Source organism: Helicoverpa zea, chromosome 22, assembly GCF_022581195.2.
Source record: "Helicoverpa zea isolate HzStark_Cry1AcR chromosome 22, ilHelZeax1.1, whole genome shotgun sequence".
NCBI classification, from domain to species: Eukaryota; Metazoa; Arthropoda; class Insecta; order Lepidoptera; family Noctuidae; genus Helicoverpa; species Helicoverpa zea.
In genome coordinates this window covers 10,164,515-10,182,831 of record NC_061473.1, presented here as the reverse complement: position 1 = coordinate 10,182,831, position 18,317 = coordinate 10,164,515, and the positions used below count along the sequence as shown (strand labels likewise).

The 18,317-nt window shown below is 36.6% G+C and overlaps 1 protein-coding gene across 1 annotated transcript; it reads left to right on the top strand.

Moving 5' to 3' along the window:
* Positions 1-8,544: 8,544 nt before the first annotated feature.
* On the top strand, positions 8,545-18,103 carry LOC124641528 (nucleolar protein 9). Its single transcript, XM_047179623.1, has 7 exons — positions 8,545-8,815; positions 9,018-9,885; positions 10,120-10,273; positions 15,869-15,997; positions 16,528-16,695; positions 17,008-17,163; positions 17,854-18,103. Exons 1-7 carry the CDS (start codon positions 8,617-8,619, stop codon positions 18,091-18,093), a joined length of 1,914 nt encoding a protein of 637 aa, XP_047035579.1. The 5' UTR covers positions 8,545-8,616; the 3' UTR covers positions 18,094-18,103.
* The last annotated feature ends 214 nt before the right edge of the window (positions 18,104-18,317 follow it).

Below are 18,317 nucleotides of genomic sequence, written 5' to 3'. Positions count from 1 at the left end.
AAACTATTGACTCCTGGGATAAGAGCGTTCAAGTTAAATAAACAAACTATTCAGCTTTCAAACAAGCTATAGATTTCAAAAGAAAACACTGCTTAAAAGTTATAGCAGTAGGTACCTTCGACAAGAAGTATGTTCTAAAAATTCTTTAGTCTTTTTATGGTAGAGTGGCTTGACTCATTTTACATTTTTTGTAGAGACTAAAGATCTAGTTTAAACAATTGGATATAAATATAATAGACTTATTATTTGGAAGCCTCAAGTCAAGTATTTTTGCACGATCTGCGATGCCACCGAGTGTATTATCAAGTCGAAGAAACTATCATGTTGCTGTTGACAGATAAAACTCTTTAGAGAAAACATACAACTATAGAAAGCTCGAATCTACCATATTATTATTTGCACGTTATTTCAATAACTACAAAATTTTCGCTACAGTTTATATGAGCTATATTGATCTTCCATTATGATGAGCATAAAATCGGCGAGGCGTAAGAGTGGCCATCAAAGCTATCAATATACTCGTAGGTACTTTGGTATGCAATGTGCGTAAAGAATTTTATTAGGCAATCTCTTACGTATACAGAACACTATTATTGTAAACTTTGATTTAGTGAGTACCTCCGTGATGGTAAAAAAGTAGAATATGAGCCTAATTCTTTGATCTTTTATGACATGAACTGGCTGTTAGAAATCTGGATGAAAAATTAGATACGTTTCAATATCTCAAGGTGTACCTATCAGGTATGTTTTTGTAACACATAGAAGATGTTAATTAGACCGAATAACTAAGGAGCATAAAAATTGAATTTAAGAAATACGGAGTATAATTAATAAATAATACGAAGTAGGTATTAGTAAAGTAGACTTAATTTCAAATTAAAAAGCATCACAGATTTGTAAGCGCACAAGAAACCAAAAATTGCCATTTAAAGTTTACCATAAAGTTAAACACATTTTTATCACTTTTCACACTTTTGCTCATTGCGTAGAATTCACACCACAAAAAAACAAAAAATAAATAAAACACTACACGGTTCTGCTGAACTGAAACAATATCACTAAACATCATGTAAATGTTAGTATTCAAAAAACACAGACATTAGGAAAACAATAGATCTTAATAACGTCATTTATTAGCCAGATCTTTTACGCACGCACTAGGCAGAAAAGACGCGACTGTTTCAATATTACAAGTTGAGTATCTTGATGGCCAATTAGATTGAATGCTGGGTTTGTATTTGATTGATTTATTTTAGTGCGTGTAGTTTGGATTGCCAATTCCAGGTGGAGAAACAGCTAAAAGTTAGACTGCCAAAATCAACATTTTATTTGTAGAAACCGTGCGTACATAATATGGTAGGTATTACTGTACCTTTAACATGAAGTTATTATATAAAATGCATTGTTGTTGATGCACCATAAATAAATTGAATTCTTTCGGACCTTCTTACGTGTTTTCCCTCACTTTTTTGATGGCATTATACTTTTCTCAGTTAAACTTTGTAGGTCTTCTATTTGTTAATCTTTATTACCTAATTGATTTCTGACACTTACGCGAATATTAGACAATTAAATAAAACTACTTTATCGCGGTTATATTGATATTTATATAATTGCGCCGATAAATAAAATAATTTGTGTACATGACAGGTAGAAGACGCAAATTAATGAAATTCCCTATACTAAACGCGTATTAATTAATTTCATAGATTGCCGAGAGCGTTTTTGCCGCCTAGTGCGTAATCTAAAACAAAGATGCTATTCATTAAACACTGTTAATACGAGAAAAGCCAAAATTAACTTTGATAGTTAGTAGCAATTTAACGAATGATTTTTATGTTTCAGTGATTTACTTCTTAACACTTTGCTCAGAAACTAATGTATGTTTTGACATTGAATTTAAACGGGCGTTTTAACGATGTTAACTAGTTTTATTTTACTGATTTTCAGTGGATTTAATTTTGTTTTTATATTTGTTACAATGTAGCTAGCTGTGAAATTACTACACTGTTTAAAGATTCTTAGAGAAAAGTTTAAAATACAAAAAGCCTGAGAGTTGGCAAACATTTTCACAAACATATATGTACCTATAAAAATATATCCTAAATCTTCCTGGTGAAAAATGAGACTTATAATTTTAAAATTTTCAAAATATAATTAGCTTCATGTTCCCTCAAACCCCTACCTACTTAAAAATATCTACCAGTTCTCTACTTAGGTAGAAAATGCTACTTATGTACCTAACTTGTCATATTAGGATGCCTATAACTGTCTCTATGGTCGAAGAATTATCTACAATCTTACATTTGCATATCTAGGTAGCAAGTATTGATGGCACTTAATATTTGCATTATCTCTGCCATACATGAAAATGCTTACATATCCTTGTCTAAATGCATTCCTCCATACTTGAAACACAATGCCTAATTAAAACCGATTTTATAAGGAAGGCTAATTTTATCGTTCTTGCTGCGGTCAGCCAAGTGAAATAGGTCACTGCAGTGTCGATAGTTGATGAAGGCTATCTATCTACTTGTCTATGGGTATCCAAATATGTATGCTAGTATTTGCTTGTAATATCTATATAACTTTTTACTGAAAGCGCTAGTGAATCTTTGCATGGTGCGTCGACAACAACATTCAAGTTTTTCGTTAGTTAATTCCATAGAAAGCTAAAATTCCTTCTAATGTTTTTGGGTAATTTGGAGTTTCTCCGAAATGGCGGGATCGAAAGGGATCAGTATTGGAGACTTGGAATGTCAAACAGCTGATGTTAAGGGATCAGAAAGGCTGGTAGCCCAGTTCACTAAATTCATATTCTAAGCGAAAAATCTTGAATTTGCAGCTCTCATCTTCATAATTTTCTGCTGACAAAAAGTAAATGTCGCAACAATCTCCCTTCCTCTACAGCCAAACTTTATCACGATAAGATAAGCTAACAGCTAAGATTTAACCAACATACCAGGAATTAAGGCCACAGGTCCTTAATCCTTAATTAGGAAAGCAATCTGACACAATTAGCGGACGCTGCGGTCGCGCGGGTCACTTGCATCATGATATGACGGTACAGGGCTGATGAATCTAACGGGTATTTTAAATACCGTTGTAAAGGCTTTCTTTATTTTTGTTGCTTTTGAAAATGCATTCTTATTTTGATGTATGGTGGGCCTTGAGCCGTCTTCTGCCTTTTAGAGAGAGGCCACGAGGACCAAAGACGACTTTCGTGACCTCTCGGCGTTTTGATATGACCTGCATTGGGATAGTAAAAATATCATGGAGTTTCTTGCCGGTTCTTCCCCATGGGATAAAAACTCTTGAACCGTGCAACTACATAGTTTGAAGTTTCAAATGATCTTTCCTAGGCCTATTTGAAATAAAAAGGCCTCTTCTTGTCGAATCATTTTTCAAATCGACGATTTTCCCAAAGGGCGGTCATTTCATGGCTATGATTTGTTTTCCTAATCTCTTAAATAGTGCGATTATCTTGATAATTTTATTCAAACTTACATTTTTTTCATGAGGTCAGTTAAGTTAATGCTAATTATAAAGTTAATTGACACTTAAAGAAAACTAAGAGTGTTATGTGCAAGATTTAAATAATCATCTGACGTAACTTTTGGTTTTTCAACGGTAGTAGGTAAGTAGTTTAACTTTAGAAAACGAATATATTTAAAAAATACATATATAATAAACATCATAAAGTAGGTACGTTCTTACTGTTCTTAGGTATAAGAACATATATATCTTTGGTTTAGGGAGGCTGCTGATGACGACTTGTAATCGATAATCACGGCGTGCCTCAGAAAACGTGAAATCTCAGATTCGTGAATACTTTCTCTGTAATATCACGTTTTCCGACACTTTTGTTACAAAAAATCGAAGTCAGTTCTACTTTTTAGGGTCCAAAGAGTATAGGTAGGTAGAGGTCTCAGGTCAACATTCTTTAAACGGACCTTTGATCTCTATAGATTAATGAACCTATTCAGGTTTTTCTTAATAAATTGTGTATTTTGTAACTGTCACTGTTAAAGCCTAATATTTAAAGATAGTTATGTAGATATTTCCTTCAATTTGTATCCCTAAAGGGGTAAATTAAAATGATTATAATTCTAGATTAACCGCCTACCGCCCTAATCCGAGCACTATCGAACTTTTTGAACGTCAAAATTTAGAAGAGACAGTCCCTAAAAGGCCCATCCGTAAAACTTTAGTCTAATTGAGATGCAGTTCTAGAAACGGTTGTATTTGCCATATAAATTAAGGAGCCTAGTGTTTGTGGCATCCCTATCGGACGAGGTGACGTCACATCCTCGTATCGCTTACTTAGCTCTATCTATCAGGAACTGCCGCGAGCGACCGCTCTCGGGATTTATTATCACTTCCCAAGATAAAATAATGAAGTAGAACCTCTAGTGGGGTCGTAAAGTTAACATAACTATATTGACTGCTTTCAATGATGTAATGGTAAGTATGTATCTAGGACTCTAGTGGTAACATTGCAAAAGTAACTTAGAGGCCAACTAGCTTGGTCCAAAAAATCGGGCTTTTAACTTCGTGAACATTATCCCGTTCGGATTTAATCATTCTTTTCTTATATTAAGTCGAATCTAAATGTGTATTCTCTAATATAGGTAAGTACTAGGGTATACTTAGTTACCGGCACGGACAGCGGCGGCCCTAGCCATTGCGAGGCTACGTGCGGCAGGTCTATGCGAGGCCCTTTGTCCTACGTGAAAAGTATGTGTTGCGAGAGTAAGCTGGTGTTTTGATTTAGCTAATCGTCATGTTTGAGGAGAAATGCTCAAGTTAAACAAATTTGTTTTTACTACAGTTTATATTTAAAGAATCACAAAATTAACAAATATTAAAATGATTTGATGCTTGCGACTTTTCTTAAGACTAAAATCTTTAATTAAAGCAGAATATTCGAATGCATGAGCAACGTCATTTTCGATCGAAAGAATAGCAAGGGCTGAAAGTCGATCTTGTGTCATCGAATTCCTTAAACATGTTTTAATAATTTTAAGCCTCGAAAAAACAGTTTTTTTTTATATTATTATTTAATTATTCGAATTCTCAAGACTATTTCGGTAGTGGGATAAATTTCAGTGAAATTATTTCAGCACCGATATAATATTCAGCTCTTCGTATAACTCATTCAGGGCTGTCTCAAGCTCATGTAGCGTCCGCGTGCAATCATGACCCAAGCGCCCCCTATGTATTGAAAGATTGTGACTTGATTAGTTCGAACGTCGCACATAGGGGTATTTTGCATTTTTAGCCGGGCGAAACTAGTAAAAACAAACTTTCACATAAAATAAAAAAAATCTACTTGATAGCCAGCCAGGTAACTACTGAACGAAATCTGAGCTTTTTTGGACTCCTACCCACACGCCAGCTACCCACAAATCTGTCAGAACTTGATCGTTGTCACATGCACTCACGTCAGTTACTGACTACATTAAAAACGTGCCGTTTTTGATACCTCAGAGTTTTTTTATTGTGAGTTAGATAACCAAAACTACTATGGATTATCATAATACAGGTAAGCACAGTTTTATTTGTTATGATTTACTAATGTTTACGAGTATTTTTAAGATTCAAAATCAATTTTTGAAGTTCAACAGTTTTTAACGTTTTTTTGTATGAATTCTACTATTCTCAGGGATTAAAGTTATCCTTCCGAGTGTTTCCGGGTAACGATTTCTGTTGTAACGTATTACAAAATCTGTCAGGTGATAGATATTACACACATTGGGTGCTACTTTTTGCTACTTTCGACAAAACTTAGACTTTTCTGCTGATGTTAGCTAAAAACCATTAACCATTATTTTCAAGCAAAGTTGAAACTAATGGTTAATGGTTAATGGAAACCATTACAACCAAACAAACAAACAAAGTTTTCCTCTTTATAATATTAGCATAGATTATATTTTTTTTTTTATATTAGTGTGGGTTGTAGCGCGAGGCCCCCCCAAGCGCGAGGCCCTGTGCGATGGCACAGTTCGCACACCCCTAGGGCCGCCACTGGGCACGGATATTGAGCTCTCGGCGGAAGGGTGGGGATCGCTTTGCGCACTGTACACATAAGGCAATAAACCAATAAATCGCTTCTGCGCAGGTGAAGGTTGGTCAATATCCGTGCCGATAACTATAGGCGTTAATTCATCATCATCCTAGCGTTGTCCCGGTTGCCCTTCCGGGCCCGGGGTCCGCTTTCCTGCTACTTCTCCTCCACTTCGCTCGGTCTTCGGCATCCCTGGTGGTTAGTCCATTGGCACGCATGTCATCCCTTACGACGTCAAGCCAGCATTTCCTGGGTCTACCCAGTCTGCCCCGACCGGGCGGAGGCGCCATGGCTAGACATACTATATATAACTATAGGCGTTAATTATAACTTTAAAATTATCATCATACCGTTTCCGTCATTCAAAACTTTTAGTCGTCTCCAAAAATCGATTTGACGCATAATTTGTTGGGATTCGTTCCAGGTATCGAGTTCCTTGGCCACGAGCCTATTAAACGCGAGCCACGAGGCTTTTAATTAACATGAGACCTGAAGTTATTGACCCTTTTGATATAAAATTACTACTACTTACCTATAAGCCTCAATTTTTATAAAAAATATTGAAGTCCAAAAAGTGTGTACTTAGCAACTAACTTTTTAGAGTTTGTGAGACCTTTTCAAAAGCTGGCTTCAATTTACACATGTAATTGATTGATTCTCTGTAATTTATACCCAAGTATCAACTTCATTGGTATTCTACAAAGCCAAAAGAGTAATCAAACACAAAATCAAAGAAAAGTAAACTTAAATGCCTTGAAATTAAGTTTCAAATCGAGGTAGCGTTCATTTGCGCCGCGAACCACATTCCAAGAAAAGGCGGGTTCTTACTTTTTTTAAATATGCAGATTTTTTTCATATAGGCACAAGCTCATGCCCATACAGTCTATACGGCCGTGCTAAATAAATCAGGTTTTGCCTTTTTTGTTAGCTATTCCCTGTTAGCGCCTGACTTTGGGCGACTCTTTTTGTTATTTTCCTGTCTGAATATTTTAAAGGTGACCTAACATTTTTTGTTCATTTTGAGATAATGATTCTGTAAAACGCAGCAGTTAATGAATGTAAATATCTGATGTCTAATTAATTTATTCCAATAAGAATCTGCCTGTGCTATGAATTATTCGATTTCATAATTTTGCCTTGGTTTTTAGTGGTTATTTCATCAGACTCGGTGCATAATTTAATGCAACAGTAGCGTGCATCTTCATGCAAGTGTAATTAGCTGGGCCGAGCCAGAAAGTAAGCAAGTAAATAATACGGCGCGTGTCACAGCGTTGTGGATCGGTCAACGCCTTTACAAACTAGTCACACAACTTTTTGAACACTTAATTTTACCTTAAATTAAACTCCACAGGCAAAAAAATAATTCACTTCCACTACTTGGCACCACAAACTTCGATTATTTTGATATGCAAACTTTTTTCGCAAATATAAAAAAAGAAATGCAATTTTTTAGAGCGTTCCACGTTCTATCGTTATCATTTTCAGATTTTTACTGATATCGTATTTTTTTCATTGAATTTTTTAAATTAAAATATCGACGAAAAATGAAGGCTTTATTTACACAATCGCGCAGACGTTAATATCGAGCGCTCGCTCCCGCTAGCCGGCGGCAAACTAGTTTCGTTTGCTTGGTTTCCCACCGCTGCACCGCATTTCTCTGGCGCCAGACAGAATACTACTCTTCCCTCTCTTTCAGAAGCTTTTTTACGTCACTAGTCTCGGAAGCTTATCATTATGATATGAATTCTTTGAAGGAATACCTGTTTGTATGCCGATGGAGCGTGAAGAACAATCGAACGGAGTCAATAACTTTATGATAATGATGTTAACAATGTGTGTAGTTGTGTAAGGAGGCGAATAATAATAGGTTTACTTGTTATTTGTGAACGCATTGATACGTTATGCTAATCGTAGGGCAATGCCCTAATGCACTTGACACTGCATTTGGTGAACGTATTTTTTCTCAATGAACTTGTATGTCCCTACCTATCCGGTATTACTTGGTCATTTTAGTAATTAATGCAAAGATTAGAAGACTTAGATAAATGAGTAAACTAAGTAGGTACATAATTTAATTTACCTATTTTTGGAGGATTTGATGTAAGTGTAATAGGCACATAGATAACGCAAGGAAAAAAATTGGCTTTGGGTTCAAGTACACATCTCGCTCAAGTTTGGTATATTTCTGTCGGTAAATAATAAATTATTTTCGGTAAGTATTTCATATAATTCCGTGCAGGTATAATACAGGCACTCGTATATCGGTATCCCAATCACAAAAAAAAAACTGAATCCTTAATTACCGATCTTGCAATATGATATTCAACGTTTAATTTTCCCGCGTTTCCCCGTTTCATGAAAGAGATGGAACACATTTCAATTTCCGTAAACAGAAAGAGCAAGCATTTTTATGCTGATATTCCAGTAAAGCTTATTATGGAACGCTTCAAAAGTCAAAACCGCATGAGTTTGACTTTGACGTTAAAATAACCTCAAAACATCCATGTTTTTGTTTGCGAAGTGCAGTTGAGTGCATAGTTTCATTAAAAATGAGTGAAGAAACCGCAAATAATGATCCAAATAAGAAAAGAACGAGGAAAAAGCGCAAGAATTTCCTCGCGAACGCTAAGAAATATGCTAAGAAAGGTCAAATGGGTCGCGGGACGAAGATTCCTGAAGAATTGTATCAGTACTTTGTTGGTATCCTAGATGCCATGAAACAGGGCATTCAGGATAAGGAGGAAAGACGTAAGTTAAACAGTAACAGTTATAATCTCCTTAGATTTCATAAAAATATGTATAACTTGCTTCTACCAGTGTTTCTGCTAGTATTTCATGTGAAATTTCCGCACATGGTTAAAAAGTACTTTGCATGTTATTCAGATATATGAGCATCAAGAATGTAAGCTATATTTGCTAATTAACTAACATTACGAATTTTACATTTCAGATGCGTTAGTAAACAATGTGCTAGAGCGCACAAAAGGTGAAGAACACAACGTAGTAGGCAACCAGCTCGGCTGTCGAGTCATAGAACTGTTGCTACCCTTCGCGTCAGCCGAGGACCTGGAACGGTTCATCGAAGTACTCTCACCAGACTTACGTAAACTTTGTGCAGACAACTTCACCAGCCATGTGGTAGAAACATTGTTAAGGGTAGCTTGTGAGAGAGCTACTGAACATTTACAGACAGAAGAAGAAAATAATGAAGAGGAAGAGGTCCCTAAGAAAAAACCCAAATTAGAACCAAAAACCGAATCTAAATTTACAGTAGAACATATACAAAAATGCCATGAATTCACCATAAAAATATCAAAATATGCACTGAACAATTTAGAAGATTTTGTATGGGATCAATACGCAAATCATATTTTACGTAGCGCACTAAAATGCTTAAGCGGTATCACTTTACTGCCTGGAGAGAAGCCTAAAGTTAATATATTCAAACAAACAGTTGATGACGGTAAGGGAATACCACCGCATACAACGAAAATGACTTACAAGAATGTTCCGGAAGAATTTAAGGAGATAGTCAAAGAGTTTGTGAACCGTTTGTCAGCATGGCCTCAGTTTAAAGACTTACCGTATCAGAATATTACATCAGGATTACTGCAAGTTATGCTATACGCTATAAAGAATGTTGATAAGAATGCTACGAAGGACTTGTTACGGAAACTGCTGGATGAAAGCTTTGCGCCTGAGGATTGGGTGGCCAACAGTGATGATGATAAGAAAGACGTTAAGGATGCGGAAGTTGATGATAATGCGGTGAAGGCTTGTAATCTACCACCTGTGTTTGAGTCTGAATCTGCTGTGAGGTGAGTTTCAAATTATAAGATTCAATCTTACTTTAAATGTAGGTCCTGTCAAAACACCTTGCCTTATTATTGAACATTTCCATTATAATTCACTAATCTTGTTGTTACTTTATTATTAAAAAAAAACCTTTTCTTTAATTACCTGAAGTTCAAATTCAAATTTATTTATTTTGCGAATATGGGTACATACATGTTGATCTTATTTTATTTTATGTATGTATTCACTTTTTGCAGACTACTAGAAGCAGCTCTCTTTGTGTCAAAGAAAAAAACATACACCCAGATCTACGCTCGCTGCTTCATCAACCGGCTTGGACAGCTGGCTGCGATGCCCATGCTCAACTACACGGTGCAGCGGCTCATAGACAACTGTGACGTCAAGGAGGAGGTAATGAGATCATCATCATCAGCTCCTGAGCCTTTTTCTCAACTATGTTGGGGTCGGCTTCCAGTCTAACAGGATGCAGCTGATTACCAGTGTTATATAAGAAGTGACTGCCTCTACAACCCAGGCTACCCCCTTGGTAAGACTGGTGTCAGATTTACTGGCTTCTGACTACCCGAGATGACTGCCAAGGATATTCAATGACAGCCGGACCTACAGATTAACATGTGTCTGAAACACAGATATGATTTATTATGATTGTAAATGTGTTTAGTTATTTCCAAAGTTCACTTAAAACAATTAGTCCCCAGGCCGGCGAACAAATTTTTTTTTGATACATATACATTTAAGACTTTGTGAGTGTCTTCCTTACGATGAGTCCGACAAAGTTTTCGAATGCGCTTTTGGTGCCGCTGCGTTTTTTAATGCTTGACTCCTGGAATAGGGTAGTGTCCAGGGTCGAAATAATGAAATAATATTTAGTTCGCTTTTTAGATAATCAAAAAATATTGGATACGTATTTTTTCTTTTTTTAATTAAACATAAAATGACAAAGATAATACACTTCAAAAATTAGGAGTGGGGGCCTTTTACGTCACAGTGTCCTGAAAATTGTAGCAACTTGTGACGTCACACTCAACTTTAACACGCTATATCTTAACAAGTTCTGATCCAATTTAAAAAAGAAAAAATACGTATCGCTTAATTTTGGACAATCTACAAGACGGACTAATTATTATTTTTTAGGAAACTAGCCTATTGTCGATATCACGCAGTGGCGGATTTACAAACTTGCCGCTAGTAGGCCATTCAATTTTTGCCGCCTCTAATGATTGTGAACTTAATGATATTTCTGTCAGTTACTAGATTATTTTTGCAAGCCTCTATGTACCGAAGAGTTTAATGTTATAAGTTCGGCCATTCAGAGAATGCGTTCCTGACACGTCGCGATTGAACTGACGACGTAACTTTGCAATGGCGTTGCAGTTACGATAAAAATATTTTTGCTGGTTGTTTACCGTTTTAACAATTGAGGAGCATTAAAACAACATTATTATATCAATAATCAATGAATGTAGTTACGTCGTCAGTTCAATCGCGACGTGTCAGGAACGCATTCTCTGAATGGCCGAACTATAACAAGTTTATATGACAGCGACTATATACGAAATGGTTTAGGTCTTACTTATGCGGACGATTGCAAAGTGTGGTAGTGAATGGGTATCGATCTACAGAATATACAGCGACCTCCGGTGTGCCGCAGGGATCTCATATCGGGCCTATTCTTTTCGTCATCTTTATCAATGACATAGTACATTATATTAAGCACAGTCAATTTTCGTTGTTCGCGGATGATCTGAAAATCTATCGAGACATAAACTCCCAGACCGACATTGCCCTACTACAGGCAGATTTTAACTCGATACAGACTTGGTGCGCGGTAAACGGGATGCTTCTGAATGCCAATAAATGTTTCCATATAACATTTACGCGAAAGAAACACAAAATAACATCAATGTACACTCTTAACGGAACTCCTCTTCAACAGGTCAACGAAATACGAGACCTAGGCGTTACACTCAGCAGTGACCTTTCATTTACCACGCACATCAATAATATTATAAAAAAGGCAACGAAAATGGTCGGCTTTATCAAAAGAATCGGTAAAGAATTCAAGAGCACATGTTCATTAAAAATACTCTATAACACGTTAGTGCGCAGTGTCTTGGAATACGCTTCTCCAGCCTGGAACCCTACTCATGCTGTGCACATTGACCGTATAGAGAGAATTCAAAAAGCATTTACGCGATTTCTAAGGTTCAAAGATAAACAGTGTCAATTTAGAGCTGGTTACACGCAACGTCTGCGTTACTTTAAACTAGATCCACTTAAAAATCGGAGAATATTTCACAATCTCTCTACTCTATACAAAATCGTAAATGGCGTTTTGTCCACTCCCGACCTTCTCTTGAAAGTAAATGTGGACGTTCCTAGACGTCGACATCGCCAGGCGCGAACCACCAGAACGTTTGCTGTAAAATCTAGTCGCACAAACCTGGGTCAGCATGCACCACGTAATAGAATTATGTCCCTATATAATAAAGTATGCGCAGAATTTAAATCAAAAATTCTAACGTTAAACTTAACTTTGTAAGCGGCTGCCTCGAAATTAATTTGACCAATCTTATTATATTATGACTTCTGTGATATATTACTTTCTATTATTTTGGTTTTAAACGTTCGTTTTCTCAGGTTTTAATTTAAACCTGGTATTTTTAGGATCTTACGGGCTTAAAGCCAAAGTGAGATCCTAATACTAATACTATTGGGTTTGAGAAGTTTGCTGGTTGTTCTGTACTGCATTAAAATTATTGTCTAAATCAAGTTGCAAAAATTTTCTAACTATACGGCATGTGTTGAGGATAGCTGCTTTCTGTAGAGTGAGGTAAGTATATTTGGAGAGGTTAAGTGCGGCAAAACTATTAAAAATTTGTTTAGGGACTACACCTGTGGTAGATATTACTATCGGGACTATTGTTACTCTATTCATTTTCCAAACTCTAGTTATTTCTTCTTGCAATTCTGTATATTTCCTAATTTTTTCTGTGATTGTTTTTTGAATGTTGTTAGTGTTTGGGACTGCTATATCAATGATGAATATTATTGACATTCAAAAAGCATGACTACTCATTTCATTAATTATCTTTAATGTAATTTATTCTAAATTTGTATTGTAATTAATTACTTAACTTATACCGATTGTTTTTTTCTTTCATAGTTTTGACTGCAGTAATTGTATAAATAAGTATAACTCTGTAACTTATTGCAAATGGTGTGCTTACCTGTAAGTGACATATTCACACAGTAAATACTTACGTAAGAAATTTTGTAACTATACTTGTTTTTGTGAATATGTTGTTGGTTTGCCTTAATAAATAAAATAAAATAAAAAGACTTTGAAGCGTAAAACCTCTGTAACTTTTAAACGGCTCAATCGATTTTCATCAAACATGTCTAAGAACACTCGCTCGTAAAACGCCTGTAGTACAAAAAAATAACTAAATTGAAATCGGTTCATTCGTTCGGGTGCTATGATTCAGTGGCAGCGTAGCATCGGGTGGCACCCGGGGCGGACTACCTATTGAGTAGCCCCCCAAAAAAAACTACAAATGTAAAAACTTTTCTGTTCCAAAGCTCAATAATTTTGTACCAAAACGAGTAAAAAAGAAACCGCCGTAAAGTGAAAAAGTCGCGAGCGAAGCGAGCGCGAATTTTTTTAGTTTTGAGTCACAAAAATACCTACCCAAACAAGAGTGGGAAAAAAGCACTGCAAAGAGAAGAAGCCGCGAGCGTAGCGAGCGCGAAATTTTTGATGTTTGGGACGCAATAATACCTAAAGAAATCAGAAAATAGACACTGTCAAGTGAAAGGCGCGAGCGCAGCGAGCGCGAAATTTTTTGAGTCTTGGAACACAAAAATACTCAAACAAGTTTGAAAAAACCAGTGTAGAGTGAAAAAGCTGAGAGCGAAATTTTTTGAGTATTGGAACACAAAAATACTTAAACAAGTTTGAAAAAACCAGTGTAGAGTGAAAAAGCTGAGAGCGCAGCGAGCGCGAAATTTTTCGAGTTTTGGGACACAAAAGTCCTCCACCTCATAAACAGCTTAGAAATCGTCAGTGTAGAGTTGTAGAGCGTCAGTTGTTTTTGCTACTTCGGTGCTTTAACTTTTTGTTAGATTGAGGACTCAAAGAGCGCAGAACAAACCAGGAATGATGATGAATGATTTTTTATTTATTTTTATTGAAACGCTATTAGAATATTTTAAAATTCATGATCACGTAAGTACCTAAGTATATATTACAGTTTATTAACTTGCGTTAATTAATCGTTTATTTATGTATGGATTGTGTACTCATATATTCAATTATAAAAAAAAACCTGTAAAAAAAATTGCTAAATTTGCCGCCCCTCTAAATCTGCCGCTCTAGGCACTGGCCTACTTGGCCTATTGGTAAATCCGCCACTGATATCACGTCACTATGACTCTTCGTACATACCTGTTTCATTTTTTGAGATTCGTTTAATAAAGTTAACTAGAAAATGGTGTTCAACTTGTCCGATAAAGATCGTGCTGCGTTTGGAGTGTCCACCATCCTGAAAATGTCGGTATGACGTCACTACGACTCTTCGTACATACAAGTTTCATTTTTTGAGATTTGTTTAATAAAGTTAACTAGAAAATTGTGGTAAGCTTGTCCGACAAAGATCATGCTGCATATGGAGTGTCCACCGTCCGGAAAATATAGATATATTTTAAGATTTGGTATAAAGTACTGACAATTGGTGTGAAGTATGTTAATAGTAAATGTTGTATTTAGAAAGTCGTTTCGAATGATATATGTATCATTACTACAGAAGGGATTTATTAACTTGAAAACACCTATCGATAAAATAATTTTATATAAGCTCTAGCTTCTGAAATACTAACAATTCGCCGAAGTTTTTTTAGGGAAATAATAAGTGTAGCCACAAAATTATTTATTGGACACATCATTAAACTTCTAATTTTATAACTAAGCAACGAGGAAATGACATAGCCTATAATAAACTAATTCGTCTTTTTTACAACGCCATCTACTAGAAAGCTTTAATAAAAGATCATCAATTATTGTAACTTGTCCTTCTTATTTATACATTGTCATCTAATTTACTAACTCGGCCTCATTTTTCCAAAAACGAGCCAAGAAAAACGAGATCAACGTTTTTCTGGAGGGGCGAGGCGGCCTGCGAGCTGAGGCGCAGATGGTTTTCACACTCACCACCGCAGCTTCGGCTTGCTGGCCGAACGAATCGCTGCAAAACCGACTCCACGTAGTCTTGTCTGCCCTACCCCTAGAGTGCAATTCAAAACCGCGTAGGCGCGGAGGGGCGAGGCGGCCTGCGAGCTGAGGCGCAGGTAGTTTTACCGGCCAGCAAGCCGAAGCTGCCCCTCGCCCCTCCAGAAAAACGTTGATCTCGTTTTTCTTGGCTCGTTTTTGGAAAAATGAGGCCGAGTTAGTAAATTAGATGAACATACTTCACACCAATTGTCAGTACTTTATACCAAATCTTAAAATATATCTATATTTTCCGGACGGTGGACACTCCATATGCAGCATGATCTTTGTCGGACAAGCTTACCACAATTTTCTAGTTAACTTTATTAAACAAATCTCAAAAAATGAAACTTGTATGTATGAAGAGTCGTAGTGACGTCATACCGACATTTTCAGGATGGTGGACACTCCAAACGCAGCACGATCTTTATCGGACAAGTTGAACACCATTTTCTAGTTAACTTTATTAAACGAATCTCAAAAAATGAAACAGGTATGTACGAAGAGTCATAGTGACGTGATATCGACAATTCCAGGAGTCAAGCATTAAAAAACGCAGGGGCACCAAAATTTGCGCATTCGAAAACTTTGTCGGACTCATCGTAAGGAAGGCACTCACAAAGTCTTAAATGTATATGTATCAAAAAAAAATTTGTTCGCCGGCCTGGGGACTAAATAATTTTCCTCTGGCCTATATTATAATATCTGTTTGTTGTCAGTTTGAGCCGATGTTTGAGGAGCTGTCAGACCGTCTCGGGGCGCTGCTGTCGTGCGGCAACACGGGGGTGCTGGTCGCGATCGCGAAGGCCTGTCTCCGCCTCAAGGCCAAGCAGGCGCAGTTTGTTAATGTGAGTTGTATTCTTAGTATGTCTATTTTTTAAATAAATATTTCTAATTTGAAATGTTAACAATAAAAATTAAAAATTATCTAAACTATACATATTTACAAACATAAAATTATTATGGACAACTCTTTAATTATGTCTATTTTGTGTACGACAAAAAGTGTAAAAATGTCAAAGACAGATTCAATAAAATTAAGTTTCAACCACATCCGTGGAAGGCCCATACCCAGATAAAATATAGCCTTTTATTTTGAGATGGTTTCTGGAAGTAGTTCTGGAGCCTTTGTGATGCAAACAAACAATTTTTTTTGTAAGTATAGGTATTTGTATAAAGGCCTCCTATAAACTAATACATATTACATAACAGAAAAATTGGCTCCTTTAATATGACTATTGTGATGTTTTAAATATTATTGTACTGCATTTTCCATCGGACTATAGGAAATAAATGATTAAAATCAAAGCATCAAATCTAATAATTACACAGAACCCCAAATTACTAATTGCATACTCGTATATCTTATAATCCACAGAGCCTGGAAGCAGCCCTAAAGTGTAACTCTTCTGAAAATCAGAAGTACTTCTCCGTGCTGTGCCTGCGGTTGCTGCCACTCGACCGAGTTGACCTGAACGCTTTGGATAAAGAGTACTTCATCAATGTGCACGGATCTGTTATACTGCAGTGCATACTGGACTTTCAGGTAAAAACACATACCTACCTTTCATATATACCCTATAGATATAGACCGTAAATTCTGGATATTATGAAACAAAATCATCTTTAGAGCTTGTTCATCTGTTCACGATAGTCTCGAAGCCTATATAAATAGATAATGGAGTATTTGGTTTGAGTATCTATTTCAAAATATAGAAAACTGTAGTTTGACTATTCTTTTTTTCTGGAAAGGCCAGTAGAAATAATTTTAACTAACTTATGTATGAGTAATTTCTACTTAAACAATAAAATTCTAATTCCTTATTCGCTACAGCATTCAAACCTTTTATTTCCACAGCGTCCAGCAAAAGCAGTGACCGGTCTCCTAGACCTGACGGCTGAGCAACTAATGGTGATATTCTGCGACGCGAAGGGCTGCCACGTGGCCGACGCGCTGTGCAAGGGACAGTGTGTCGGAGTCAAGGCTAGGGACAAGCTCGTGTGGCGGCTCAAGGTGGGTACTCGTCATATAACTTTGCCGGTGTGAAGTTGGCAGTAGGTAGGGCTGCCATCCGTCCGGGTTTCTCCGGATTTGTCCTAGTTTAGAGGCCGTCCGGGGTCCGTCCGGGCGGGGTTTCAAGAAGAGTCCTGGACACTTTTCATGTAAGAAAGCACCTCATTGAATTTAAATACATGGTAATAGTATATGGATTAAAAATTATGTCTTGTTTAGTTTTACATTTTTTTTTGGGCTCGTCTGTGGAAAAAATACCATTTACGCGTTTTTTTATGTTTGTTCGGGTTTGGCGAAATTCGAGATGGCAGCTCTAGCTGTAGGTAACTTCGACATAGTCATAATGTAGCGTCAAATGGCCGAGTCTATAGGAGTAAAATAAGATTATTTTGTTTAAGAACGAGCAGTTCCCCGTAGTTCCACATACGTCATAGCATACCGGGAGTTCTAATTCCCGCACGTTGATAAAAAGTAGCATATTATTGTGTTCTTTTTCAGAATCTAAACTTGAGTATTTATGTATATTAAATTTAATTTAAATCAGTTTTAGCGGGAAAAACACACAGTTAATTTGGCATTCATCATATTTGTAAGGATAAGTGCAGTATCTATTCTGATATCATCAGAGTTATGTATTTTTGGTAGCTAATGTCAAACACAAAACCTAATTCTAACATTCGCCAATTTCAGGGCTTCTACCAAAAGTTGGCGCTCTCCCAGTACGGTTCCCGCGCTTTTGAACAGATCTTCAACGTGGCTTCTGTAGAACAGAAGGTGAAGTTAATGAACGAACTCGCAGACAAGAGCAGTCTTCTGAACAGTACCCCTTACGGTCGGATATTGGCCGCGAAACTTCAGCTCGATGTATTTAAACAGTCGCAGAAGAAGTGGGAAGATACGTGGAAGAAGAAGGATGCTGTTAATAAATAATTTGGATAGATATCTGTGTTTTTACTGCATTTTTCTAGCTCATCTATACTAATATTATAAAGCTGAAGAGTTTGTTTGTTTGAACGCGCTAATCTGAGGAACTACTGGTCCGATTTGAAAATTTATTTCAGTGTTAGATAGCCCATTTACCGAGGAAGGCTACTTTTATCCCGGTACGGGAAGTAGTTCCCACGGGATGAATTCATAATATGGTGGTCTGTTTA